Genomic DNA, 14,355 nt, shown 5'->3' with positions numbered 1-14,355 from the left:
CAGATCTTCCTGGTTCCAAAACCAGTTCACTTATTACATTATACCTGCTTAACACATAGTAAGTATTTAAATAAAGAGTAACCGACACCAGAGCTAGAGTGACCCAATATACTGAATGTTAGGCCTCTGAGTCACTTCATTGCTGTCTGCCTCAGTTTTCCCATCTATAAACAGGCATAATAGTAGCACCTACCTCTCAAGACTGTCATGAGAATCAAATGAGATATATTTACAAAGTGGAGCCTTTTATTTTTAAATAAAAATTTGTTGTTTTTTAACTAAATTTGCTTTTAAATCAAATTATCTTGTTTCTAATAAAATTGTTTTTGAATAAAAATTTATTTTACATTCTAATAAAAAAATAAATTTCACAGATGAGGAAACTGAGACTCAGGGAAATATCTGTACTCAAAGTTACACAAGCAGTAAAAATGAGAGAGTTAGGGGCGGCTAGGCGGCTCAGTGGATAAAGCACTGGCCCTGGAGTCAGGAGTAACTGGGTTCAAATCCAGTCTCAGACACTTAATAATTACGTAGCTGTGTGGCCTTGGGCAAGCCACTTAACCCCATTTGCCTTGCAAAAACCTAAAAAAAAAAAAAAAATGAGAGAGTTAAATCCTCTGACCAGAAACCTAGCACTTTCTTACATGGCTCCCCATCCCCAGAGATGGAGGTAAGCAAGAAGGAAGATGTCTCCACATTCAGGAACATGAGTGAATGGAAGGATGGAGAGAAATGCGAAGTTGAGAGGAGAAAAGATAATGAACCCAAGCGGGCCCATACATAATGGCATCACTAATGTGTCACAGAAAGGGTAAAGTATATCTTAGGTCACAGAGCACAGAATGTCAGAGTTCTGTGAGGCCCCTAGAGGAAAGTAAGGCTCAGAAATCAATGTGGAGACTGGAGCAGAACCTTATAGCTGACACCTGCAAACTGGAGGCTCTTTCCATTCATCTTTTTTTTAAATTTTTTTTTAAGGCAATGGGGTTAAGTGACTTGCCTGAGGTCACACAGCTAAGCAATTATTAAGTGTCTGAGGCCAAATCTGAACTCAGATCCTCCTTATTCCAGGGGTGGTGCTCTATCCACTGTACCACCTAGCTGCCCCCTTCACTCATCTTTGACCTTATAATTTGGCCCTACTGATTTCTCATAAATGTATGTTTATACCTTTTTTGCCCTAACCTGAGGCTGGGAAAATGGGATGTGTATTGAATAGAAATGAATTTCAATAAATAAATACCTTATGATCTTCACTGGATTTCATTTCCCAGTGTGGGAACACCCTGTGGACCACCATGCTCTCACGCTTTTCTCCTGGGAGACTCTTCTGGGCCTTTAATTCTGTCCTCCGTTCTCGGGCCTCCTGCATGAGGGACAGGTTCTCTCGGATGGAAGCAGGGGCTGTCTTTTCTGAATAAGTCCGCTTGATGTCCACGGACCCACTTCCAAACTCTGAATCATAGCCTCCCCTCCTGACCTTAGTTCTCCCATGCAGAGAGCCCGCTTTCTCCCGTTTCCCCACAGAGTTTCGGGGAGCCCAGATTTCATTCTCCAATAAGATGGCATCAGGAGCAACAGGGGAAGTCTGGGGAGGCAAGCTTACCTCCGTATTTTTAATATGAACTAAAGCAGTGTTTGTCTCAACCCTGTAACTCTGGCATTTGGGATTTAATGGCCTGTTAGAACCTTTTTTCTCATCCTCAGCTGGCATTTTCTTCCAGGGGTCAGAAGGTGAATCCAGGTATTGTTCAGAAAGCCCAGAATGGGGTGGGGACCAGAGTGGAGGGGTGAATTTGGTGCTGGGAGTTTTCTGTCTACTCAGTTCATGAGTGGGGGACTCAGTCTTCTCCTTGCTTATCTCAGATCGAGAGTGCATCATGGGGTTGGGCTCCTCCAATCTGTGGCATTGCTGCCCAGGCAGATTCGCTGACTTTCTGAATTCACCATGATCCTGGGGCTCCTTCTGGCCCCTCCAGTCACATCTCTGGTAATCTGCAGAACTCCTGGAGCTTGACCTCTCTCTCTGAAACCCACCATGGCTCACGGGCACTCTCTCCTCCTTCCTTTCTCTGGGTTCACCACCTTTCATGGATTCTTCTTTATATTCAGCCATGAGGGCATCTATGTCAAGGATACTCGACCTATAACCATCTTCATTTTTGGCCCGGGGGGATTCATGGGTATCACTTTGTTTCCTTTTTGTTGGGAAATCATTGTTTTTTGAAGAATATATATAATGCTCAGGAGTTCTGGAAGACCTCCTGCCTCCATCTTCTTTGGAATCGCTGGGGATGCCAGCATTTCCCGACCTTTGGCTATCCCACAAAGCATCCACATCTATTACTCTGCCCTCAGAATGTCTCATCCTTCTCTCCCCAGGCAGCACTGGCTGGTCATTGGACTTTGGGCTCTTAGAAAAACTGAGATTTTCCTGTTCCCTCTCTCTCCCTTGCTGATTTTTCCTATCAAAGTTTTCTGATGAGTCTCTGGGGCATGAAGGAGCTAACCTAGAGTTTGGGGATGATTCAGACAAAAAGTTGAGTTTTGTAGAATTATGGACACTGACCACTGGTTCATCTTTGTCTAGTGAAGACGACTTTCTGTTTTTATAAACAGAATTGTTTGTGTTATATTCTCTTTTATCCCTGGGCATCTGATACGTCACAGCAAAATAGGTCTCTCTGGGCTCCCGAGGTGACTCTGGCTTGGGGACTGCCTCCTTTGCATCCTGCAATGCACACCGACTTGACTCCTTCAAATCTGACCCATCTTGGGTCTTTCGACTCTTTTTGAAGTAAGTGTCATTGGAGGATGGAGAATCTGCTTGTCTCCCAAGCCTCTTAGCTGGTTCTGGGACAAATGAGACACAGTCATCAAACTTGGCATCGTAGGGCAATGTCTTTCGTCGCCATCTGTCTGGGAGTCTCAGATCCATGCTACCCGATTTTCTGACTTTGGCTTCTGGCTCTGGGGCCTGGTATTGGCTCCATTCACTTTCTTCACCCATTACAAGAGATTCTTTTCTCATGGACCTTGAACTTAAATGTTTTCTTGATCTGAAGTCAGAGGATTCTTCTTTAGCCTCAGCCCTATACAAATAATCACGAAGCTCGCTTCTTCTTTCCACTGGACTTGGAGAGTCAGATTTGTTCATTTCCACCGAAATGACCCTTGGATGTACATGGTAAGAATCTATTTGGGCTACTCTGACCATCACAGTCTCAGGAACATGAGTCGGACTTTCTTTTTCCTTAGCATTCTGGTGAGAGAATAATCTAGAAGTTTTTTCATTGCCTCCTGCTATCATCCCAGGGGTCTTGTCATGGTTCACCAAATAGGGCTTTTCAACTATTTTGGTGGCTGGCAGTGAGCTCCCACCCAACATATCCTTGGGTTCATGGAATTCAGACTTAGGGATAGCTGTTTCCAGTCTTTCTTGGGCTTGCCCAATCAAACAAGAGGCTTGGGAGGATCCCATTTTCATATCCAGTCTACCCTGCTGCTTCATGTTCAGACCTTCACTATGAGAGTCCTTCTTTTCTTTCAGGGAAGATCGATGATTACTGATCCTAAGTGTCATGGCCTTTTCCTCAGGGGCAGTCACAACAGCCTCACTGAGGATCCTTTCACTAGTCATTTGTACAATGTCATATCTTGGCTCAATTCTTTGGTGAGAAAGACTACTTCCCATTTGCTTAATAGAGGAGACATTCCATCTTTCTCCCCCAGTATGTTTTTCAAACAAGGCAGTATTAACTGGGCTTTTTTCTCCATCTGGCAGGACCCTGTTCCAGGGTTTCTCTGCATTGAGTTTCTCAGTCCACTTAGAATTATCAGTTCTGACATTCACCTTGTCCCCCAGTCCCTTCCCTAACCAAGATGTTTTTTCCATTCCCAAGCTGGCTGACTCGCCGCATTTTTTGACCGACTCATTGGAGGATGTCAAGAAGGGATGTTCAGTGGTGGTGTATCTCATCACATTGTGCTCAAACACCGTGGCCCAGACAGTCTGAAAGTCCCCAACATCTTCAGCCCTGGTGGGTGAAGACTGTTCTTCAAGCCGACAGGGCACCACAGTAGAATCCTCTTTTGGGAAGAGGGAGCTGTCTGTCTCAATACCAAAGCTCAATTTACGTTCAATCTGCCTGCTTTTCTCACAGGACTTCATAGGCTTCCACTGGTTTTTCCCAGCAGATGCTCCATTCAAATCCGTTCTGAGCAAGATGTGTCCATCTCGATTCTGGGAAGAAAAGAAGAAACAAAACTCAATACCAATGAACTCAAAAAATAAAACAGACTAATTTAAAAACAGGTTAATTTAAATGGCTTACATGAGGCATCTTGGGTGAAATCTCCATGTATTTAAAGGGGGTACTTTCTTAAATAAAATACAATTTAGGTTACATTCAGATTTTCTTTCTGTGACATACTCTAACTATTCAGAGCAATGGATTAGAAAATCTACAAAATAACTAATCTAAAAGAAAAGGTAAAATGATGGCAAATAATGGTCAAATGTCTGTTCATCTTTTTCTTTGTTTGTTTTTTTTTCTCCACAGATGTGGGTTCAATAAAGACTTACTATATTCAAACCTCTAAAGGAGTTGACTACAAAGTAGTCATGCCACTTTCTTTTTAGAAAAGGACTTTAAAGAAAACATTAGGCCTGATGGGATGTCCAAAGATACTCTGGGGAGCCCAAAAGAAAAACCCAGAAATCAGGGAAGGATCACATGTCAAAGAGGCAAACTGATGATTTCGAAGACCCTAGCCCCAGCACTATTTACTACTTCAATAAGTAGATACCAAATCTTTACACTTGGTCTTCTGGACTTCTGGAAGAAAAGAAAAGAAAATGAAGTAGGCCCTGCCCTCTGGAAGATTCCATTCTATAGGGATTCAACTCCTAATGAATATCAATTATAAAGTCCTCCATGGCAACCCTCCTTCTCTGAAGAAGACCACAACAATTCTCCCAACTCCCTGGTGAACTCCACTCTTCATTAGGAGTTTTAGTCAATTCTGTGAGTTCAGCTTTCTGACAATAGGACTCTTGCTGGTGACTTAGCACAGGGCCCCCTCACTCAAATCCAATTCACATGCTTGTCATGGCATCACCTCCCTGATGTCCTAGTCTTCTTTGAGAATGAAGGACAACGACAATCACAAGCCTGGTCATCAGACCGCAGATCCTCAATGGAAGAAAGGGAGGGCTTTCTGGAGTAGCTAGAATCTTACCTGAATTATGATGTTTTTTCTTTTTTTAAGGGGGAAGGAAGAGGGTGTCATTTTCAGTCCTGTCCAAGTCCTCATGACTCCAATTGAGGTTTTCTTGGCGGAGATATGGAGAGATTTGCCATTTCCTTCTGCAGTTCATTTTACATAAGAGGAAAGTGAGGCCAACAGGGTGAAGTGACTTGTCTAGGGTCTCACAGCTGAGAACACATCTGAACTGAGATGAGTCTTCCTCACTCTAAGCTCAGTGTTCTATCCACTAGACAACCTAGCTGCCCAGATTGGCAAATGCCTACTTAGCAATTTATAATCTCAAAGAGTTGCCTGGGCATTGGATGGCAGGCAAGGTGGCATGCTAGAATGGAGAGTCAGCCTTATAGACAGGAACATCTGAGGGGCAGCTAGGTGGTGCAGGAGATAGAACACTAGCCCTGGAGTCAGGAGTACCTGAGTTCAAATTCGACCTCAGACACTTAATAATTACCAGCTGTGTGGCCTTGGGAAAGTCACTTAACCCCATTGCCTTGCACAAAAAAAAAAAAAAGGAACATCTGGGTTCAAACCAGTCTTTTGCCCCTGTTTCTGGTTGTCAGATCTGGGAAGAGCTGTAGAATCCCAGTGTTGAATAAAATTTTTCCCTAAGGAGAAGAATTCCCAGTATGGAAAAGCATCTTCAGTTTAAGAAAGTTCCCTGGGATACAGAGAGCTCTCTCTCAATCATCAACCACTTAAATATCTACTACATTCATTGGAGCAGCACAGAGCACCAGGCCTACAGTCTACAAGAAGACTCATCTTCCTGAGTTCAAATCTTAACTGTATGATCCTAAGCAAGTCATTTCACCTGCTTGCCTCGGTTTCCTCATGTGTAAAATGAATTGGAGAAGGAAATGCCAAATCACTAGTTGTGTGATCTTGGGCAAGTCACTTCACCCTGTTTGCCTCAGTTTCCCCATTTGTAAAATGAACTGAAGAAGGAAATGGCAAACCACTCTGGTGTCTTTGCCAAGAAAATTCCAAATGGGATCACAAAGTCAATTGAATAATAACAACAAAAATAAATACACTTGGTGTTTACATATACAAACACATGAATTGTATACATACAGCTACTCTAAGGATAGGAAAAAAAAGGCAAAAACCAAAGTCCCCATCTTTGGCCGTTGACATTCTAACAGAGGAGAGAAACTCAAAAAGCCCATGACCTTATGTCCAGCTTCACACACTCAGGGTGCTTCCAAGCCTGGGTCTTTATCCAAGCTTCTACATTACAGAATCCTAGAATGGCAAAGGGGGATCTATGGAGCAATGGTTAGAGATACCAGTCATTGAGTCCAGGAAGGTCTGGATTCAGGTCCCTCCTTTGACCCACAATGTTTCTGTAGTTCAGGGACAAGTTATTTGACTTTGCAGTGCCCCACATAACTCTTTCTGACTATACTGCACCAGAGGAAGAGTTCCTCACACAGAAGACTTTCCTTACCAGGAGGTCCCTACAAAAGGATAATCACAAGTCTATTCCCAAAAATGAGAGAAGGAAAAGGACTGTCAGAGATGCTGAAGACCTTAAAATTAATTATGAGATCTTATACTATGAAATAAAGAAAATATAGAAATAAATCTGATACCATAGAATATAAGAAATATAAAAAATATAGAAAAAGAAATATAGAAAAATGGAGCTTAGGGCACAGAATGTCAGAACTGGATGGTACTATACAGTCTACCCAATGTAACCATCACCTTTTACAGGTGAGAAGGGCCCCCAAGGTCACACAATAATGGAGCATCAGGGTTCCCAGACAAATGAACCGAAAGGCCATCAAAGCACAAAGATATTTCAAGGTCACAGGACTAGAGGGAAGTTGAAAACTAGAGGGGTCCTTTACCTTTTCCTGGAGATTGTTTTCTTGAAGGTCACTAGGTGCTGGTCCCTTATCAAATCTCGACTCACTCTCCAAAGCTGGTCTTGTGAACCTAGTGAGAAACTGGAGTTAATTTCAGAGGCCAGATCAGAGAATCCAAGACATTTAAGACAATATGAAAAGGATGAAAACAACCAGTCCTAGCACGAACCTGACAGAGAAAACCTGAGATATCATGATGTTAACCCTGCTTCAGACCAGTCGGGGTCTGCCTGGAAAAAGCCTCAGGACCAGGAGCTTCCAGTATGTTACTAAGTCACTGGGTGAGCATCTGCCTGTAAAGTTTCAGTTTCCTCATCTGTAAAATGGACATCATCATTCCTGTCCATCATCATACCCGTCCTCCCTAGCTTTTAGGGAAGACTTAAGGCTACACATGGATATTATCTCTGTCAATGTGTTTTGGAAGAAAATAAAAATGCCACAAGGTGTATAATTACTGTTGCCAACAACAGCTACGAATCAGTCACCATGTGATCTGAGGAATAGTTCTGCCCCTTTCAGGGCCTCAGTTTGCTGCTCTGTGAAATGAGGGGGTTGGACTAAATGACCTCTGAGATCCTTTCCGGCTCTAAAAGTCAATGAGTTGGCCAGCTGATGGAACCACAAACATGTCTATGGATGACCACGCTTATCCTGACTGGATCAGTGTACTTCTTCAATTTGGCATATAGTCTAAGATGACGATAATAATAGCAATCACATACAGCTAATGATAAATGTTATGTCATGTCCAGTCATATCGGACTCTTTGTGACTCCATTTGGGATCTTCTTGGAGGAGAGACTAAAGCGGTTCGCCATTTCCTTCTACAGCTCATTTTACAGATGAGGAAACTGAGGCAGATACAGTGGGGTCACACAGCCAGGCTGTGGTCAAATTTGAACTCAAAAAAAAGTAGTCTTGGGGTGACTAGGTGGAGCAGTGGAAAAAGCACCAGCCCTGGAGTCAGGAGTACCTGGGTTCAAATCTGGGCTCAGACACTTAATAATGACCTAGCTGTGTGGCCTTGGGCAAGCCACTTAACCCTGTTTGCCTTGCAAAAACCTAAAAAAAAAATAGCCTTCCAGATTCCAGACCCTGGACTCAACTCAATCCACCTTACCAATGGTTGCCTAATAATAAGAGTCAACACTTTATTGACGATTGATGGTTGATTGTTTGATGTCTGTCCTTTGTTCTCCAAGAAGACCATGACATCAGGGACATCTGGAAGGTGATGCCATGACAAGCACATGAACTGCATTCGAGTTAGGAGTGACTATGTAAAATCACCAGCCTCACTTTCTCTTCTGAAGACATCTGGGTCCAATAACCAGATATGAATCAGGATACCTGGAGATGGCCCCAGATGTTGGCAGTTGCGTGTTTGTGTGTGTGTGTGTGTGTGTGTGTGTGTAAAATCACTTTAGAATATATAGTGCTTTAAAGTTGGCAAAGTGATTTACAATTATCTCATTTAATCTTCATCACATCCCTGGAAGGTTAGGGGCTATTATTACTCCCATTTTACAGATGAGGAAATTGAGACAAGCAGAGATTTGAAGTGACTTGCCCAGAGTCACACGAATATCTGAGGCTGGATTTGAACCTAAGTCTTCCTGACTCTAGGCCTGGTGATATATCCACACTACCATCCATTGTCTCTTTTATAATAGAAAGAGCCACAGATGAGGGTTCAAGAATACCTGCTGTCTCGTCCTGGTTCTGCTGCTAACTAACTAGTTGTGCATTCTGGGGGTGTTTCAATGCCTGTCCCTAATTATCTTGTACCTATATATTTATTTTGTGTATATTCAAATGTGAACATCTTGTCTGAGAGAAAGTAAATGGAAGGCAGGGCCTGTTCCATCTTTGTTTTCCTTCAGCTCATAAGGTTCCTGGACTACAGTATTAAGTGATTGTTTGATTGACTGAATAAATGCCAATTGAAGGGAATGTTACATGTATTTTCTTTAGAAAAGAGAATAACTCTTTGAGGATAGAGCAGGGATTATTTCTGATTTTTCTGTCTTCATACCCAGTAGTCTAACATAGTATCTGGTACACAGCAGGTACTAAATAAATGCTTGTTATAGAGGACTTCGGTTCGATTTCACAACCTCATTATAGTTATTTGTGTCCTTGTTTTTCCCTCTCCCCCATTCATCTATGAGTAGGAAATGGTTCTCCTAAGTGAAACAGTATAAAGGTATTTTATTTATTTGTTTATTATTTATGTTATTTATTATTCGAGACAGCACAGCATAGTAGATAAAGAGTTGACCTCAGGGCAGCCAGGTGGTGCAGTGGATAGAGCACCAGTCCTGGAGTCAGGAGTACCTGGGTTCAAATCTAGCCTCAGTCACTTAATAATTACCTAGCTGTGTGGCCTTGGGCAAGTCACTTAACCCCGTTTGCCTTGCAAAAAACCTAAAAAAAAAAGAGTTAACCTCGAAATTGAGAAGATTTGTGTTCAAATCCTGCTTCTGATCCACAAGGGTCCATGTGTGATCCTGGCTAAGTTCCTTGACCCCCTCAGTGCTCTAAGCAATTACCTATTAATGTTGGTCCTTCATTCTCAAAGAAGACCATGACATCAGGGAGGTGATACAATGACAAGCATATGATTTGGATATGAAGGAGGGGGAATTGTTCTAAGTCACCAGCCTCCACTTTCTCCTCCAGAGCCATCTGAGTCCAGTGGTCAGGTAGGAATCAGGACAACTAGAGATGGCCCTGCATGCAATTTCCTATAACTTTTGGAGGAGACACACCGACATTGGAAGAGTTTTCCTTATGCCAATCATGTCACATGTCTGAGTCCCATCCTTTTTTATTTTTTTTTTATTTTTTTGCATATGAAACCATTATTTTCTCATACATACAGTTTTTTTAAAAAAGATGTTTAAAGGGGCGGCTAGGTGGCACAGTGGATAGAACATGGGAGCTGGAGGAGTACAAATCTGGCCTCAGACATTTAATAATTACCTAGCTGTGTGGCCTCGGGCAAGCCACTTAACCCCATTTGCCTTGTAAAAACCTAAAAACAAAATGAAAATAAGCCCTAGCAAGATTTTGGGAGTGGCTAGGTGGATAAAGCACTGGCCCTGGAGTCAGGAGTACCTGGGTTCAAATCCGGTCTCAGACACTTAATAATTACCTAGCTGTATAGCCTTGGGCAAGCCACTTAACCCCATTTGCCTTGCAAAAACCTAAAAAATAAAATGTTTAAGAAATTTAACACTGGTCTCTCTAGTTCTGGTTCTGCTCCTAATTAGTTGCCTGCATCTCCTTCTGAATTTCTTCCAGGTAGGTACAGTATTAGGAAAGGTATTAGTGTGCCCACTTTACAGATGAGAAAACTGAGGCCTAGATAATCATAGACTCAAAGTTCAAGCTTAGAAAGAATCTCAGGCACAAAACTGGAAACTATCTTATTTGTCTCTATATCTTTATCTGCCTATCTGTCATTTATCTATCAATCATTTATCTCTATCATCTATCACTCAATCTATATATTTTTATCTATAATCTATTTCTATTATCTCTATTAATCTATCATCTATCTATATATCTATCATTCACCTTTCCATTTACCTGTCTAGCTATCTATTTATCTATAATCTAGGTACCTAGGTGGCACAGTGAATAGAATCCGGAGGTTGGGAGTTCAAATTCCACCTCAGGCACTAGACAATTACAAGCTGTAACCTTGAGCAAGTCACTTAACCTTGATTCCCTCAAATCCAGGACCATCTCCAGTCATCCTTAATCCTATCTGGCCATTGGACCCAGATGGCTCTGGAGAGGAAAGTAAGATTGCTGACTTGTCCTAGCCCTCCTCACTCAAATCATTCATGTGCTTGCCATAGCATCATCACCCTGATGTTGTGGTCTGTTTCAAGAATGAAGGACAAAAATTATTATCTTCAAATGGCATTTTACACATAGTAGATATTCAGGAGAAAAGAACAGTAGATAGAAAGCCAAGAGTTTCAGAGTCAGTTTATATGGGCAGGGATGTCAAAGAATATTGAGCTTACTCCATGTCCCTTCATTTTATAGAAAAGGAAACTGAGGCAAAGAGAAAGCAAGTGATGTGCCCAGGGTTATCTAGTATCTGAGGCAGGGTTTGAACCCAGTCTTCCTGACTCTAAGCCAAACCAGTGAGATTCCTGAAAGAAAGGCAAGTCATACTCACACTTTGGTCAAGTCGGCAGACAGGGGCCTTGACTGGAAGGACCTCCTTCTGTTCTCAGCAGGTACCTCAGGACTCTCCACCGTCCACTCTTTGATTCGATCTTGAACCTTCACACTGCCTTTCTCTTTCTCAGGGGCAGAAGTAGGGGCTTCAGGGCTCAAGCGAGATGAGAAGCTTTCTGAACCAAATAGACTGACTCGCTTTTTGACGCTCCCCCTGGAGACCCACTCTCCTCCTCCAGAACTTTCCCTCCTGTTCCCCTTAGCTGCTCCATTTTGCTCCTCCACAAGGCCTGGACTTTTTCCCGATCTGAGCAAAGAAACTGATCCTTCAACCTCCTTAGAGTCCGAGTCCCTCTCCTGTGTGGTCTTCTCTTCCAAGGGGTTGGTCAACCCTTTTTGAACCGAAGCCTCCCCTGAATCTGTAGATGTTTCAGGGGAACAGGTCTCCATCGGCTTAATGACAATTTTTGGATTCGGTTCCTTGACTTTGTTTTTCAAGTCTGGGACATCCAAACCCTGTTCCTTCAACCTCAAGGTAGGTTTTGAGGGTGTGGTCTTTTCCAAAGTTTCAGATCTCTCTTTTCCATTTCCTCTGTCACTGGAACCCACATCCAGGCCTTTGTCCTTGCTAGTCTCCAAGGGACTGCCCACCTTCTTGGATAGGATGTCTCTATTTTCAAACTTAGCTGTAAGATCCACAGACAGGGGCCGAGGTTTTCTTACCCATGATTTTTCTGGGGGAGGAGGGGGCACCTTCCCCCCAGAAGTTTCTGAAGGGTTGGGCTTTGGATGTTGAAGAGACTCTATGAAGATGGCTGAGACAGGCCTTCGCTTGCCCCTCAGCTGGGCCTCTGAAGACTCAGGCCTCCCCGCTTCATTCTGGATGCCAGAGGATGCCAAGGGCTCCTTTTCCTCCCCCTTCTCCCAGGATCTCAACACAACTGGCCTTTCGTCAGAAGACAAAGATGCCTGCCGCTGGAGGAGCCCCACAGGCTTCCGAGGTGGTAATGCAGGCTTGGTCACAGTCTCAGTCTTGGAGCTGGGTGATTGTCCCTGGAGTTGGGTCACCCTGTCTACCTTTTGCTCCTCAGCGGTCCACTTTCCTGAGTTGGGGTCTGCCTTGGATTTGGCAGGGCCGGCCGTTTCAAACAGAATGATCGTGTTTTGGCTGTGTATGGTTTGGGGAGAGGATTTATTACAGGGCTTTATTACATTTGAACTCAGGCCTCCCCCCTCATCCATCTTTGGTTCAACCAAGGAAGGCATGTTTTCATCCAAGGACTTAGCAGTAGATGAGTCTTCAAGCTTGCTATACATGAGAGGCCTAGTCATCATGGTGCCAGGCTTGACAGATGTGATGGGAGATGAGTTCTCTTTAGAAAATGGTTTAGGGGAAAGACGGGGCATAGGGAGTGCTTTCGATGGAGTCCCAAGATTCCTTGGCCCTGCCAACATCAATGGAGGAGAGGCTGAGGTTTTGCTGACTGGGTGATAGTATGTCGTCTGCAGTTTGTCTTCCTTGGTGATCTCCTTTAAGTTGGGAACAGGTGTTAGGGATGCTAGTGGGCTGACCTCTACTCTCGTGGCCATGGTCACCCTCATAGAGCCATCTCTGTTAAGACATTCCAAAACAAGGCAGCAACCACTAGTAAAACAAAAGAACAAATTCAGAATTAATAGATTAACAGCAGTCTGACTTCCCCACACCTGATCCTCTCCCCATCACCTCCTCTGAGCTTGGAATCAGAAGACTTAGGCTTAAATCTCTTTGCATACTTACAAGCTGCCTCAGGCTGAGTAAGTCAACTTTCCCCTCCCAGAGAAAGATATATCTAGTTTACAATTCTGTAATAACTTCAAATTGTACAAACATTAATTGTTATTCTGTCATTTGGGGGGTCACATTCAATTCTTTGTGACCCCATTTAGGGTTTTCTTGGCAAAGATGCTGGATGGTTTGCCATTTCCTTCTCCAGCTCATTTGACAGATGAGGAAACTAAGGTAAACAGAGTTAAGGGAATTGCCCAGGTTGAAACAGCTAGTAAGGTCTGAAGCCGAATTGACTGACTCCAGGTCCAATGCTCTTTCCACTGAGCTTCATCACTATCCTTACAGGGGGAGAAGGGATGGTAGGGAGGAGAGGTAGTGAGTTTAAGAAATATAACACTGTGTCCAGACATATCTGACATCTAATATATGTTTCTTGACTGGTTGATTGATGGTAATGGAATCTTGGGATGCAGAGGTTACAAGAATAAATGAGAGAATAAAGGAATAACTAGCTCTGTTCAGATTACCACTGGAAGGCTGTCTTCTAGTCTAAGTAACTACATAGAGAAACTGGAGAATATTCAGTGGGAATGGTTAGATCATAGATACAGAGGCAGTGAGAAGGCACAGTGGTTAGAGCTCTGGAAAAGGAATCATGAAGATCTAGGTTTCAGTCCTGCCTAAGGACTTACACACATATATAATAGAAATATATCGAGTATTGCATATATATATATATATTGCATATATATATATATATATATATATATATATAATAGTAATATGCTACATTGATCATAACGATAATGATGTTTGTTCTTTGTTCACAAAAAAGACCATGACATCAGGGAGGTGAAACCCTGACAAGCATGTAAATTAGATTTGAGTGAGGGTTGGGTGGGGTGCTAAGTCACCAACTTCACTTTCTCCTCCAGAGCTATCTGGGTCCAGTGGCCAGATATGGATCAGGATGACTGGAGATAGTTCTGAATTTGAGGCAGAGTTAAATGACATGCCCAAGGTCACACAACTAATAAGTATCTGAGGCCAGATTTGAACTCAGGGATTTTGACTCCTGGGTTTCTGCTCTATCCACTGCATCACCTAACTGCCTAATGCACTGTAATATAATATATTTTAGAATATTATATAATATATAATCTGGAATATCTGCATAGAAGTTTTTGGCCTTCTCATACTATGGAAGAAATCTTTTTTCCCATCACAAGGTTT

At 42.8% G+C, this 14,355-nt stretch overlaps 1 protein-coding gene across 5 annotated transcripts in view; it reads right to left on the bottom strand.

The window, feature by feature from the left end:
* KIAA1671 (KIAA1671 ortholog) overlaps nt 1–14,355 on the bottom strand; it is a 319,688-nt gene that overhangs the window by 135,105 nt on the left and 170,228 nt on the right. For all 5 annotated transcript variants that reach the window (XM_074206146.1, XM_074206145.1, XM_074206148.1 and 2 more), the window contains 3 exons: nt 11,350–12,996; nt 7,131–7,218; nt 1,247–4,246 (listed from right to left, as the gene is read on the bottom strand). In XM_074206146.1, the coding sequence (XP_074062247.1) occupies nt 1,247–4,246; nt 7,131–7,218; nt 11,350–12,996 (4,735 nt within the window). The remainder of the gene's footprint in view (nt 1–1,246; nt 4,247–7,130; nt 7,219–11,349; nt 12,997–14,355) is intronic.

Source organism: Macrotis lagotis, chromosome X (genome assembly GCF_037893015.1).
Source record: "Macrotis lagotis isolate mMagLag1 chromosome X, bilby.v1.9.chrom.fasta, whole genome shotgun sequence".
Taxonomy (NCBI): domain Eukaryota; kingdom Metazoa; phylum Chordata; class Mammalia; order Peramelemorphia; family Peramelidae; genus Macrotis; species Macrotis lagotis.
Note: the sequence above shows the minus strand (reverse complement) of the source record. Positions and strands in the feature narration are given on the sequence as shown.